Source organism: Gobio gobio, assembly GCF_949357685.1.
Source record: "Gobio gobio genome assembly, chromosome: 2".
Lineage (NCBI taxonomy): Eukaryota > Metazoa > Chordata > Actinopteri > Cypriniformes > Gobionidae > Gobio > Gobio gobio.
The window spans coordinates 39,792,015-39,808,023 of NC_137098.1; the positions used below are offsets into that span (position 1 = coordinate 39,792,015).

A 16,009-nucleotide genomic window follows, 5' to 3' on the forward strand; every position below is an offset into this window, starting at 1 on the left:
TACTATGTTGCCAAAATTTTGGGGACGCCTGCCTTTACATGCACATGAACTTTAAAGACATCCCATTCTTAATCAGTAGGGGGGCCACCCTTTGCAGCTACAACAGGTTCAACTCTTCTGGGAAGGCATTCCACAAGGTTTAGGAGTGTGTTTATAGGAATTTTTGACCATTTTTCTAGAAGAGCATTTGTGAGGTCAAGCACTGATGTTGGACAAGAAGGCCTGGCTCGCAGTCTCCACTCTAATTCATTCCAAAGGTTTTCTATCAGGTTGAGGTCAGGACCCTGTGCTGGCCAGTCAAGTTCCTCCACACCAAACTCGCTCATCCATGACTTTATGAACCTTGATTTGTGCAGTGGTGCGCAGTCATGTTGGAACAGGAGGGGCCATCCCCAAACTGTTCCCACAAAGTTGGGAGCATGGAATTGTCCAAAACCCCAGACAGAGAAGCGTGATTCGTCACTCCAGAGAACACGTCTCCACTGCTCTAAGGTCCAGTTGCGGTGTGCTTTACACCCACTGATCATTTATATAGATCAGTGTTTACACCACTGCATCCGACGCTGTGCATTGCACTTGGCTTGGATGCAGCTGCTCGGCCATGGAAACCCATGACGGTTCTTGAGCTAATCTGAAGGCCACACAAAGTTTGGAGGTTTGTAGCTATTGACTCTGCAGAAAGTTGGCGACTTCTGCGCACTGTGCTCCTCAGCATGCGCTGACCCCGCCTGTGATTTTATGTGTCCTACCACTGGCTGAGTTGCTGTTGCACAGGTGGTAACCTATCACGTTACCATGCTTGAATTCACTGAGCTCCTGAGAGGGACCCATTCTTTCACAAATGTTTATTGAAGCGTCTGCATGCCTAGGTGCTTGATTTTATACACCTGTGGCCATGGAAGTGACTGGAACACCTGAATTCAATGATTTCGAGGGGTGTCCCAATACTTTTGGCAATATAGTGTATGCATTATATTTGTGCAACTACTATTGTACATGAAAACATTCAAAAATGTGGCCAGTCTATATTCTAAATACTGTATTATATTAGAGGATACATTTGAAGCATGTACAAATCTACAAAAGTGAAATAATAATAATAATAAAAATAAAAAACATAGCCAATCAACATTTAATGTAAATTCATCTGAGTTGTGTCTGGTCTTGCTCACAGGTATTTCTGATGACAATGCATTGGAGGAAAGCCGCAGACAGAATGCACTCTCTAGCACTGCCCCACACAACCGTTACCTCCGAAATGTGGCGCAGAACCCTTCAGAGGAGGAGGAGGAGGAGGATAGAGGCCTGCAGAATCTGGGACTTGCTAAAGGTTTGTGTCCCAGCTGGATACTGTGCCTGTAGGGTAGAGGCCAAGATCAGAGGAGCAGAGCAGTTTCATGCAGTGTTGATTCATAAAGATATTCAGTTTTGTATTTTTCAAGGTTGCATCAACGAGTTTATCAGTGTGGTGGAGGCGGCATCTACTTATGAAATTTATTTCAGCAAGCAACTTTTTTTAGCCAATATATCTTGCTTTTGACTGCTTCAAGCTCTCAACAGTATCTGGAAAAGAATTTCAAGGTTACACAGATGTTCCAGTTATTGATTTAAAGTAATTGAATTCTTCCCTTCTGTTTTCTAGAGCCACAGATATCGTCTATTAAACAATTAGAAGGATGTTTTCAAATATTAGCCTTATTGTTTTGGTTATTTTGTATTGTTGTTTTGTGGAATTAACGAAAGCTCCTCAAATATCCTCATAGTAAATCACTTTCATTTTTATAGGGTTTTTTGACACCAGGAGAAAGAAACTATTGCTGAAGGAGTCCGACACCAAAAAGAAGCGAATGCCAAGACTGGCTCCCCGGATTGGGGTGTGGTTCTAACCATTTTTACAATATACAGTATATTATTTGTGTCGTCTTTACTGGTCATTTTATAAAAAATGAGGGGATATAAAGACATGCCTATTACTGTTACACAAATTATTAAAATGATTCTTTTTAAGTAGCACGCATAGAAAGTTTCTTTCTAGATCTTCTGCTTTGACGTTGCATTCACGTAGTGTTGTCAAAGTCCGTATGACCCACTATAAAAGCCGTAGTCACATCTGCTTCTTGTAACAATGCGCCAAATTTGGAACAAGCCAAGTTGCATTTCACCAACTCATGATTTTCCCACATCCATCACCATGCATATGATGCAAACAATCTTTCATTATCCTGATCTGAGGTATAAAAAGCAATCACACTCACTTTTGTACTTAATTTATTCATGGTTTTTAAGCATATTGTAGGAAATCCCCCTCCATTGATGTGGTGTTGAAAACAGGCAGTTCAAGAAGGATCCTAAACACATCACTCATTGGATAATTAAACCCAACTGAAATACACTTATTCATGTTTTAAACATTAAACAGATCTCTTCATTTTTCTGTAAAAGTATGTTACTTGCAAGTCTGTTTTCAGCACTTTGATATATTTTTGATGACGAAAATAATTCATTATAAACATAAAAGCGAGGCACTTTACATTTTCTGTGTTTGCTGGTGAATTATGCATTTTGTATTAAATGATGGAGTACAAACTCAGGATTGACATGATATGTAAAGAGATGCTTGAAAGCGTAACCATGGAAGAGACAAAAAGACTCAGGATGATGAGAGAAGTTAGAACAGGTTGGACTAGGGTACTGAGATAGCAAAGTGAGAAAGACAAGGGAGAAAAAGAGGGGGAAAGGATTTTAAATTATTCATTTACCAATGTGATAGAACACGTTTTCTCCCATCTGCCTTTTGATCCAGTCTTAAGCACTGAATGAATATTTCAGAAAATACTCCAGATGTGATATGTCCTTCCAGAACTGGGAGCATGGCTTTAATTTTACTCTGACTACTGCATGTGTGTTTCGTTTTGTTTTTCGATAAGAAACAGAGACCCAAATCTGTGCAAAATCATAGTTCCTTTATTAAAAAGGGAAATAAAAATGAATTAAAAAGATGAAGAGCTACATAGGCACATTTTACTAATACATATTAAAAAGCTTCTACTCTGATGTGTTATACTGTAGTACATTTTGCTGATGCCTAATGAATATGTATTATTTGTTGATACATATTTATGCTGTTAATTGGTATTGGTGTGAACTGAGGCAGTTTTAATCAAGTGCTGTTATTTTGAAAGCCATGAATGTCTGTTCATGCTGTACAGCAATAGCTAATAAATTGTGTTTTGGGGGGAAAACACTCAACACAAAACATTTTAACTATACTAGAAATTGGCTTGCTGTTTACTTACAGCTGTGATGGTTTTACTTTGTAATATTGACAAAAAAAAAAATGCTTATATCTGGTTGTCTGGTTATTTCTATTTTTTAACATACACAAATAAAGCTTAAAGTTGCACATTTTTGTATGTTCTGTAAATATATGATCACTAATTTACGCACACACACAAATCGTCATTTTGTGTATTACAGAAGACTTATAATTGCCAAAGTATTAAAGCGTCTTGTGGAGTACAGTATTATTCATGGCAAAGTATGTGCACATGACCTGTAGAGTAATTTGGGTCTTGTTTGGTTGACTGAAGTCTCACAGGGCTCAATTAGAGAGCACAGCACCAGATATATCAGTGGCTCACCTTCCATTGCTTTCAATTTGCAAGCTGTCTCAACTCAGATTAATATAGATCCTGATGGGAAGGAACACTAGATTCAGGTGGTTCTTACAGACTGAGAGAAATCAAATGTGTTTTATAAATATGCCATGCATGGACCTTTGCAGGAGGGGTTGTCATCTCTGATTTTTAATTCCTAAGATTTGTCAACCAAACAGTGGCAAATCAAATTTAGGGCCAACAAAACTATATATAACAACCAAAAGTTTATTCAAAAAGAGCTCTGATACAACTTACCTTATCAAAGGTTTCATACTCCTGGCACTGCTAACAGTGGTTTTGCAATCACAGTTAGCTTGTCTGTAGTAAATGATGGTTGTGTTTGAGAGGTCTATGTTTGGAGCAACACTAGGTGGAGATGTTTGTCAGTATACAGCAAAGGAATAGACATTAAAAGTGGTGTTTAGAATGATTATCTGTCTGTCTGTCTATCTAAAGCTGTTCCAAACCAACATATAAAGTTTGCCTTGTTTTTATAGTTAAAATGTATGTAAATAAATCAAATTACAATTTTGCATCCTGTTTGCTTCCTTAAATTAAAATTCAGGAACTAGAACCATACATTTGTTCACAGCATACCTACCATTGGTATACCTTCCTTTTTATAGTGTTTATTTAATGAATTCATCACTGACACTCCTGTGGTTTCATGTTTTACAGCTTCTCCAAGAAAGAACATTTTCTCTAGACTCTGAATTCTTGGTGTCAATAACACAGCCTCACATGACTATCATTTCAAAATCATCTTAAGAATCATCCCTCTTAAAATCATGATTCTGATCGATCAATTGCAGCATTTAGGACCACAGTTCAGCATGAGAATAAAAATGTGAGAATAAAAAGTTTTCGCAAATATGTACACTATAGACAAAAATTGTCCTCCTCTTAAAGTGCACCAACAGGCATTTGGCATAATTTGAAAACTGATTTAGAATGATCTCCTGTTGTAAAATGGGCAATGACTAAGACAGTCTGGTCAGCGGATAGCAATCACTGCCGTAGGCTTACAATGTTTAAAAAAAACACTGTCTTTGTGAGATGGAGAATGAGGGAAAGACAGATACAGAGAGTAGTCTGCCCCCTCACCTCCCACTCATCGACCCAGCTCAGGTAAACAATGCTCTAACACACAGCTCTCCGGTGAGATCTTTCTCTCTTACTTCTCTTTCCTTCCATCTCCTCCTGTCCTCCGGAGTCTTTTCTCTTTTCTTTCCCTTACATCTCTTTACTCCCTACCTTTCCTCTCTCTCTGCCTGAGGACAATATGCTTCTACATTATAGCCCCAATTGGTTTCAACCATCTTCAGACATCTCTTTAGCATAGAGACACACATGATGTTTTCCGTGTGAAACCACTTTTATAACCAACTGTATCTGTCTCTGTATAGCTTAATCACACTGTAACAGGTCTGGACCACACTAAGGCCAGTGTCCAGATGCTTCCTTTTACCTGCCCAAATATTATTTCTTAAAGATTTCACTGGATGCACACATTTTTCTTTAACAAATTAACAACCAATAAGACAGACAATATGTACTAACCACACACACATACAGTGCATCCGGAAAGTATTCACAGCGCTTCACTTTTTCCACATTTTGTTGTTACAGCCTTATTCCAACATGGATTACATTCATTATTTTCCTCAAAATTCTATAAACAATACCCCATAATGACAACGTGAAAGAAGTTTGTTTGAAATATGTTACAAATGTATAAAAATGTCAACATTTCAAAAAATCACATGTACATAAGTATTCACAGCCTTTGCTCAATACTTTGTTGAAGAACCTTTTGAAGTCTTTTTGAGTATGATGCTACAAGCTTGGCACACCTATTTTTGGGCAGTTTAATCAGGTTCAAGTCTGGCCTCTGGCTGGGCCAATCAAAGATATTCACAGAGTAGTCCCGTAGCCACACTGTAAAAAAAAAATCCGTACAATAACGGAAAAAGTACTGGTACCTCATTACCTCATTACCTGAAGTTCAGAATTCTAAATACAGGTAAAACATCTGTAAAAAAATAAATTCAGAAAATTCTGTTAAATGAATACAGTACATTGTGTCCTATTTTAACAGATTTTTTAAAGAGTGCACTCCTTTGTTATCTTTGCTGTGCTTAGGGCCGTTGTCCTGTTGGAAGATGAACCTTTGCCCCAGTCTGAAGTCCAGAGCGCTCTCATCAAGGATGTCTCTGTACATTGCTGTTTTCATTTTTCCCTCAATCCGGACTAGTCTCCCAGTTCCAGCTGCTGAAGAACATCCCCACAGCATGATGCTGCCACCACTTTTCTTTACTGTAGGGATGGTATTGGCCAGGTGATGAGTGGTGCCTGGGTTCCTCCAGACATGACGCTTGCCATTCAGGCCAAAGAGTTCAATATTTGTTTCATCAGACCAGATAATTTTGTCTCTCATGGTCTGAGAGTCCTTCATGTGCCTTTTGGCATACTCCAGGCAGGCTGTTATGTGACTTTTACTAAGGAGTGGCTTCCGTCTGCCCACTCTACCATACAGGCCTGATTGGTGGAGTGCTGCAGAGATGGTAGATCTTCTGGAAGGTTCTCCTCACTCCACAGAGAAACGCTGGAGCTCTGTCAGAATGACTATTGGGTTCTTGGTCACCTCCCTGACTAAGGCCCTTCTCCCCCGATCGCTCAGTTTGGCCGGGCGGCCAGCTCTAGGAAGAGTCCTGGTGGCTCCAAACTTCATCCATTTACAGATGATGGAGGCTACTGTGCTCATTGGGACCTTTGGGATGTTAAGATTGTACCCAAATTACCACATTATAATGTTCAACTTCTTTAAACCATTAAGTCAACTCATGAGATAAAGGCCCTATAAAAACTCCATAAATAGCTAGTGTTATATGGGCTTGTGCTTTTATTTACTGATCCTTAATAACAAGCATTGCATTAATTTGTTTTTGCATGTCTCATAGTTAACACACTTGTGCTAAAGAAAAAGTTGACACAGCATCTCATGTGGCTTTAGTTCAATATGAGCAGACATGATTTATGAATGGGTTTAGCATAGTAATTAGCTTGCTGTTTTATGTATCCAAGGGGAAATGGCCTGCCGTGGCCACAGCTCAATTCACGGTATGGAGGAACAGCTAGAGTGATACACTGTTATGGGAAGTCTGATCTGTGACTGAACATTTCTCAAAAACATATACTGTATGCTTCAGGGTCATTAAATATTTTGAAGGTTAAATGCTATCTTAAAAGATAAAATGAGGTAACACTTTGTTTTGATGGCCCACTTTAGACATTCTACTAACTACAAATAACTTTGCAATACATGACAACTTATTCTAACCCTAACCCTAACACCTTATCCTAACCTAACAGTCAGACTACTAATAGTCAAGTCAAGTCAAGCCAACTTTATTTATATAGCGCTTTTTACAATGCAGATCTATATTCAGAACTATTTCAAAGCAGCTTCACAGTGTTAAACAGGAAAATAATGCAACAATTTTATTCTGCCATTCAGCTGCGCCCGAGAAAACGGCGATGTCATCTAGCTCATTTCAGTTATCATACAGTGACAATGTGGGCATTAGATCAGTAATTTAGTTTATGTGGTTAATTTAGTTTACTTGTTAGATTTATTTGGCTATTTAGTTGAAAATGTAGCGTCCCCAACTGAGCAAGCCAAGCCAAAGGCGACAGTGGCAAGGAAACCAAAACCCCATCAGGTAGCCTAATGGAGAAAAATAAACCTTGGGAAAAACTAGGCTCAGTCGGGTGCCAGTTCTCCTCTGGCCAATTAACAAACAGCGTATGATTATTATTCTGGCAACTTTAAAGGTCAAGGGTCATATTTGATCGGAATATTCGATATCGGACGCAATACGCCGGAGACGGGTTTATTGAGGATGACGTATCGATTAACCAATTATTAAATTGAAATATTCGAAAGATCTGAGCCATCAGGCCGGAGACGGGTTTATTGAGGGTGACGTATTGATTAAACAATTATTAAATTGCAATATTCGAAAGATCGGAGCCGTCTAATGAGAGTTAGTTGACATGTAGTTGCAAAGTTACTTATAGATTTAAGCAGAATGTCTAAAGTGAACCATCAAAATAAAGTGTAACCTAAAAGGGTTTTAAATGTTTTCAGTCGCCACCACCAGTGTGTCCTTGAGCAAGGCACTTTACTCCATGTTGCTCAACGGGGATTGTCCCTGCAATAAGTGCACTGTAAGTCACTTTGGATAAAAGCGTCTGCCAAATGCGTACATGTAAATGTAAACATGCAGGATTGTGGTCCTCTGTTGTGTGTTACACTATTAGAAGTGAAAGATCTGGTCCGAAGACCAGAAAGTTCTAAGTTGACAGGAGTTTTTTTCCTACAGTATTTCTACAGTATGTCATAGATTTCCTTTGAATTTCTTTGAGAAAACAATTATACAAAATTGATGCTATGCAACTGATTCTATGCAAAAATGTTACTATTTTATAGTATGATTACTTGATATTGTACTTTTCTAAAGTAGAACAATGATCATGAGCAAAGAACCACATGCACACACAAGGTTTATGATTGACAACTGAATTTAAATGCATGATGGACTCTATATGTATGCTTACTGCCAACGTATTTCCACCAAAATGTCAGTGTTATGCACACTTCCGGTATATTCTCCCATAGCAAACAGTGGTAGTTGTAAACTCTTTTAGTTATATTTCTAATTTGTTGATCACAGCTAATTATATTATAATAGAGTATATTGTATATATTATTAATTATAATAAGCATAACATTTCAGTATATTATATTAAAACATAGCATTCTAGTAATGAGTTCTAAAAGCTTTTAATACCTTAAAGTTTTAGTTCACCCAAAATCTTTTGTGAAAATTAAAATTTTGGGTGGACTAACTCTTTAAGCATAAAGGTGGATCGTATCAATATTGCTTTGTCCTGTTGTGTGACACTTCCTCAAGATTTAATTTTGTGATCATGCATAGAGTCAATTATTGTATGGAACAATAGTCACTCAAGGAATTGCGATAATTAACATGAGAACCATAGCAAAGCTTAGAATTCTCATAGCCACCATAAACTACCAACGAGAATGAGGTCTAAAATATTCACATCACAGCACCAGCAACTGTTCAGTTCAAATCAATTCTGTACACATACCAATGCAGGTTTTATACAAATGGTGCTGTCACTACACTGACTTTTCAGGGGGTAAACTCAGTTGTAGAATGTGGTTCCCTACTGTGAATTACTGAGCTATCTGTGTAAAGAACTCAGTTAAGCGGAGTGACAACCGTATTCAGCTGTGTATTTGGCCCATAGGAACTAAGAACAGAGCAGCTGAACTATAGCTAAAGGACAACCAACATGTAAAATTCACATTTCATGTAGGGATTAGTAAATCTGACATTATTGACAACAACAACAACAACAACAACAACAACAATAATAAACAACAACAATAATATATTTACACAATTTGTCATGTCTGTTCTTTTGTTAAAATAGGTCCCACTTTATATTAGGGGTCTTTAACTACTATGAACTAACATTTAAAATAATTATTTGATACAATGCACTTATTGTGTACATTCAAAGTTTTTTTTTTTTTTTTTTTTACAATGTACTTATTTTAAAAGTACCTGCATATAATTACAGCTGTAATTAATTTCAGTAATTACATTGATGACCCTTCCCTTAGACCTTAAACCACCCTTAAACCTACCCATACCACCACACCTGTGCCTAACCTTACTTGTATCCCACCTCAGTAGCAGCCAAAGTGTTTTGCAATGCAATTTAAACATAATAAGTACATACTTATTTTTTGAGGTAAGTACATAGTTGTAACATTTAAGTCCCACTGGAGGCACGTTGAAGAACCCAAGTGCAGTTTTTATTACCTTAAGGCGAGACACTACAGGTGAATAGGGAATTTTTTTTAATTACAAGATATTACTGTGAAACTTCTCCAGTTTATTACTGGCATAAACATAAGAAAAAAATGTATTACACGTTTTGTGTAAATTAATGTTTTAATATGCAAATGAGGCCTTATATACTTAAATATACGCTCATTTACATACTTTTCCAAAAACAAAATCTGGAAAATGGAAAGGACCATGTTTAAAATTCTTGGTTCTATTTGTTGACATGTTAGATGAGAGGGCTTTTACAGAGGGGATTCTGGATATCTTATTTTGTGCTTTAGTAAATTAGAGAATACTGACAATAGCCTTAAAAAATCAATTTTCGCCATGTTTTTTGGAGTTAAAGGACCTATAACTCAGGATAGGAATGATATATCAACAAATCCCTCTGTAAAAGCCTTCAGAATATAGTTCCGTATAAGACTGGAAAAGTTGGTGCTTGTAGGTGCTACTGAAGTGGATATATCTGACTCTGAGTGTGAGAAAAAACTCATTTTGAGAAAACAGCCTTTAAAGTTTTATACTCTACAACTGCATACATTTCTATAAAACCCCCAACCTACAAACAAAATATATATTCAGTTAATTAATATCAGTAGAGTATAATATTTAAAACACGTGGAAATTGATAAATGAATAAATTATTAATAGCAATAGCTATTAGAGAACTACCTTAAGAGAACTACCTTAACAAACGCCAGTCACAAAAACTGCAGATGAACTGTCCCTGTTTGTTGTATTGGTCCATCTATAACTATTTGAATCTAATTCTGACGGGGTTTCGTAGTCTAATCTGTTGTTGTTTACTTTCTTTTTACTAGCTGTTGCTACTTGGTCTTTTCTGTGAGCGTTTATGAGCCGATTTCAGCGTTGTCTGCACTTTCTCTCAGGTGGAGAATACACAAGCAATCTGCAGCGCGTGAGAAATTTACATCGACCAATCAGATGTGGTTTTTGGCTGCAAACTTTCGCGGTTGGTTAGTTTTACAAAGGAAATGTCCATATTTGGATTAGACAGTGCTGTGTGTGAGACTGAGAGCTTTATAATGATACCAAGCATGACATGTTTCTGTGAATGGAGACGGCACGAGAGATCGCGCTAGAATAACGTTTGATGATTTCGGGTAGAAATCTAAAGGCGCACGGTGACAAAATATAATGAAATAACCACCTTAATGTGTAATGTTGACATTTTTTTATTTTGACATGAAAGCTTACATGTTAAGGGAGCAAACTGGCCCAAAATCTCAAAATTGACCACTGCATGAAAAAACGATGTTTTTACCTGCCGTGTCTCGCCTTAAATCTTAACATAAATCAAAATTGAAAACATGGAACAAGGACATGGCTTGGCAAAACAAATACTTGGCGTGACGTTGCTAAACATAGGACTCAACCGACAGCAGGTTACAACATCAATATCAGACAAAGACACATGGCAAACATGATGGCTTAAATACACTGAGACTAATGATAAGACAAGGGACACCTGTGAACACTGAGGAGACGTTGAACCAATGGCATGACACAAAGACATGAGGGCATGGAAATCACATGACAAGACCAGGAAGTGCATGACAGAACATGACACACTCAGAAACACAACAGTGAACATCCATCCATCCATCCTTCATCTTCCACTTATCCGGGGCCAGGTCGCAGGGGCAACAGTCTAAGCAGAGACGCTCAGACTTCCCATCTCCCTAGCCACTTCCTTCAGATCTTCCGGGGGAACCCCAAGGCGTTCCCAGGCCAGCCGGGAGACATAATCCCTCCAGCGTGTCCTAGATCTTCCCCGGGGCCTCCTCCCGGTGGGATGTGCCCAGAACACCTCCCTGGGAAGGCGTCCAGGAGGCATCCGAAATAGATGCCCGAGCCACCTCAGCTAACTCCTCTCGATGTGGAGGAGCAACAGCTCTACTCTGAGCTCCTCCCGAGTGACCGAGCTTCTCACCCTATCTCTCGCCCAGCCACCCTGCGGAGAAAACTCATTTCGGCCGCCTGTATCCGGGATCTTGTCCTTTCGGTCGTGACCAACAGCTCATGACCATGGGTGAGAGTAGGAATGTAGATTGACCGGTAAATCGAGAGCTTCGCCTTACAGCTCACCTCCTTCTTCACCACGACAGACCGGTACATCGACTGCATTACTGCAGAAGCTGCACCGATCCGTCTGTCAATCTCCCGTTCCATCCTTCCCTCACTCGTGAACAAGACCCCAAGATACCTAAACTCCTCCACTTGAGGCAGGAACTCTCCACCAACCTGAAGAGGGCAAGCCACCCTTTTCCGACTGAGAACCATGGCCTCGGACTTGAGGGAGCTGATTCTCATCGCAGCCGCTTCACAATCGGCTGCAAACCGTCCCAGTCCACGCTGAAGGTCCTGGTCTGAGGAGGCCAACACGACAACATCATCCGCAAAAAGCAGCGACGAAATCGCGTAGTCCCCAAACCGGACACTCTCCGGTCCTTGGCTACGCCTAGAAATTCTGTCCATAAAAATTATGAACAGAACCGGTGACAAAGGGCAGCCCTGCCGGAGTCCAAAATGCACCGGGAACAGGTCTGACTTACTGCCGGCAATGCGGACCAAGCTCCTGCTCTGGTCATACAGGGACCGAACAGCCCTAAGCAGGACCCCGGACCCCATACTCCCAGAGCACCCTCCACAGGACGCCACAAGGAACCCAGTCGAATGCCTTCTCCAAATCCACAAAACACATGAGGACTGCTTGGGCAAACTCCCATGAACCCTGGAAAGGGTATAGAGCTGGTCCAGTGTTCCACGGCCGGGACGAAAACCATACTGTCCCTCCTGAATCCGAGGTTCCATTATCGGCCGAATTCTCCTCTCCAGTACCCTGGCATAGACTTTCCCGGGGAGGCTGAGAAGTGTGATCCCCCTGTAGTTGGAACACACTCTCCGGTCCCCTTTTTTTGAAAAGAGGGACCCCCCAGTCTGCCAGTCGAGAGGTACTGTCCCCAACCACCACGCGATGCTGCAGAGGCATGTCAGCCAAGACAGTCCCACATCCAGACTTGAGGTACTCAGGGCGGATCTCATCCACCCCCGGTGCCTTGCCACCGAGGAGCTTTTTAACTACCTCCATGACTTCAGCCCGGGTGATGGACGAGTCCACCTCCGAGCCCTCAGCCACTGCTTCCTCAATGGAAGACGTGTCAGTGGGATTGAGAAGATCCTCGAAGTATTCCTTCCACCGCCCGACGATATCCTCAGTTGAGGTCAACAGCTGCCCATCTTCACTGTAAACAGCATTGGTAGGGCACTGCTTCCCCCTCCTGAGGCGTCGAACGGTTTGCCAGAATCTCTTTGAGGCCAACCGATAATCTTTCTCCATGGCCTTACTGAACTCCTCCCAGGCCCGATTTTTTGCCTCCACAACTACCCCGGCTGAAGTCTGCTTGGCCTCCCGGTACCTGTCAGCTGCATCAGGAGTCCCACAAGCCAGCCAGGCCCGATAGGACTCCTTCTTCAGCTTGACGGCATCCCTTACTTCCGGTGTCCACCACCGGGTTCGGGGATTGCCGCCTTGACAGGCACCGGAAACCTTACGGCCACAGCTCCGACCGGCCACGTCAACAATGGAGGTGGAGAACATGGTCCACTCGGACTCAATATCTCCAGACTCCCTCAGGATCCAGTCGAAGCTTCACCGGAGATGGGAGTTGAAGATCTCTCTGACAGGGGGCTCAGCCAATCGCTCCCAACAGACCCTCACAGTACGTATGGGTCTGCCGAGTCTGTCCAGCTTTCTCCCCCGCCATCGGATCCAACTCACCACCAGGTGGTGATCAGTTGACAGCTCCGCCCCTCTCTTCACCTGAGTGTCCAAGACATACGGCCGGAGGTCAGATGAAACGATCACAAAGTCGATCATCGACCTCCGGTCTAGGGTGTCCTGCTGCCATGTGCACTGATGGACACCCTTATGCTTGAACATGGTGTTCGTTATGGACAAGCCGTGGCTAGCACAGAAATCCAATAACAGAACACCGCTCGGGTTCAGATCAGGGGGGCCGTTCCTCCCAATCACGCTCCTCCAGGTGTCACTGTCACCACCCACGTGGGTGTTGAAGTCCTCCAGTAGAATGACGGAGTCTCCAGTCAGAGCACTTTCCAGCACCCCTCCCAGAGACTCCAAGAGGGCCGGGTACTCGTACTCGGCCTGTAGGCTCACGACAGTGAGAGACCTATCCCTGACTCGAAGGCGCAGGGAAGCAACCCTCTCGTTTACCGGGGTGAACTCCAACACATGGCGGCTGAGCTGGGGAGCTATTAGCAAACCCACTCCAGCCCGCCGCCTTTCACTATGGGCAACTCCAGAGTGGTAGAGAGTCCAGCCTCCCTTAAGAAGTGTGGTTCCAGAGCCCAAGCTGTGCGTGGAGGTGAGCCTGACTAACTCTAGTCGGTACCTCTCGACCTCCCGCACAAGTTCAGGCTCCTTCCCTGCCAGCGAGGTGACATTCCACGTCCCTAAAGCCAGTTTCCGAGTCCAGAGATCAGGTCGTCGGGGGCCTCGCCCTCGACTGTCGCCCGATCCACTATGCACCGGCCCCTTATGATCCCTCCTGCAGGTGGTGAACCCACAGGAGGGCGGCCCCACGTCACTCGTTCGGGCTGAGCCCGACCGGGCCCGATGGGGGGAGGCCCGGCCACCAGGCACACGCATACGAGCCCTAACCCTGGGCCTGGCTCTAGGGTGGGGCCCCGGCTGCGCCATGCTGGGCGACGTCTCGGTCCTTGTTTTTATTTTTAACATATGGGGTTGTGAACTGCTCTTAGTCTGGCCCGTCACCAAGGCCCTGTTTGCCTTGTGAGACCCTACCAGGGGCATTTAGCCCCAGACAACATAGCTCCTAGAATCATTCGGGTACTCAAACCCCTCCACCATGATAAGGTGACAGTTCAAGGAGGGGAACTGTTAACATGATAAACTAAAAACATAAAACATGAACCAACACCCAAAACACCATGTGACAATAGTATGTTAAGTATGTTTTGCCAACAACTACCTGCCCATTAGTATTGTATTGTAAACCCTTAAGGCCAATTTATACTTCTGTGTCGAGTGCATGCAGAGGGTACGGCGTACCCTACGCATACGATGTTGGATACGCCGTACCCTAAGCCGTACCCTGACGCGCACCTCTCCAAAAATGTAACAACGCGTCAATTCTACGCGGACCGCAAGCGCTGTGATTGGTCTGCCAGAACCCTTCCCTCAGGTCAATAAATAAATAAAAAATCTGCGATAGGAGTGTGTGTGTGTGTCCAGATATTGGATGATAGTTCCTTACGTCTGCTATAACACAATATTTTGCAGTCCAGCGATTCTTTATGGTAGTAAATAAATACATAGATCCGCTGAGTATAGTTTATTTATTTTCTCATTAAAACCAAAGATGTTAATCAGTAATTGTATATCAAGAACAGGGACACATTAGGGCATATTTCGTGAATGAAGTCTCCGCAACAGCAATCGATTGCTCGAGCCACCGCTGCTGAAAACAGCAGTCACGAGCTCCGCATGATTTCACAAACACATTCCAGCGCCAGATCGCCTTATTTAACTTTACTAATCAACTAGAGATGCTTAATTTTTATTAGATACAACAACTCAAGCTGCAAGAAAAGCCGCTCTCTCACTGCTGCTGATATTCCGACATGAATGTACAGATTCTACACAACAAGCTGCTTCTTCTTCGGCTGTTGTATTGATTACACCAACATGCCCGACGACACTGCCTCCTAGCGTCTGCATGTGTAACTGCACATTGACGCAGACAACAGCGCAGAAGTATAAATGCTCACGACGGCGTCGGCTACGCGCGTAGCCTATGGCGTACACTACGGCGTACACTCGACGCAGAAGTATAAATTGGCCTTTAGTTTCAGCATGCTGGAACAATATTTACTTGTGATTTTACGTTTTTTAAGCTCTTTGGTGGTTGACTGTGCCGATTCCATTGTTTTTCTCATTCCTATATTTCCCATACAGTTGTTCTTGTAAATCTGCAGATAGCTGACCGCTTCAAATCCTTGATGCGTGTCCAGACAATGAATAACTTTCAAGTAACCTATAGTTTCATGCATTTGAGGAACTCATGGCATTATCAAAATACATTAAAATGTGACTCATTGCTTTGTTTTGTTTTTAATGGTTCCAAGAGTCTTATGAACAGCACATTAATAATAAATGTTTTGTTAATTACCATTAATGATTTATAATATTGCTTGCAAGTCTTTCAGCTAGTTTTATTTCATTTAATATACAATCAGCTTTCTATTGTACATTATACTACCCAGAGAATACAACTTGCCAGGATTGAAAACACTAAAATTGATGCTGTGTAAAAAGACAACCTGGTCCTAGCCACAATG

General features: G+C 41.8%; 1 protein-coding gene across 4 annotated transcripts in view; it reads left to right on the forward strand.

Annotated features, from left to right (window-relative positions):
- Positions 1-4,192, forward strand: part of dnajb6b (DnaJ heat shock protein family (Hsp40) member B6b) — a 47,016-nt gene extending 42,824 nt beyond the window's left edge. For all 4 annotated transcript variants that reach the window (XM_079839925.1, XM_079839927.1, XM_079839926.1 and 1 more), the window contains 2 exons: positions 1,175-1,330; positions 1,786-4,192. In XM_079839925.1, the coding sequence (XP_079696051.1) occupies positions 1,175-1,330; positions 1,786-1,886 (257 nt within the window). In that variant the 3' untranslated portion in view covers positions 1,887-4,192. The remainder of the gene's footprint in view (positions 1-1,174; positions 1,331-1,785) is intronic.
- Positions 4,193-16,009: the final 11,817 nt, after the last annotated feature.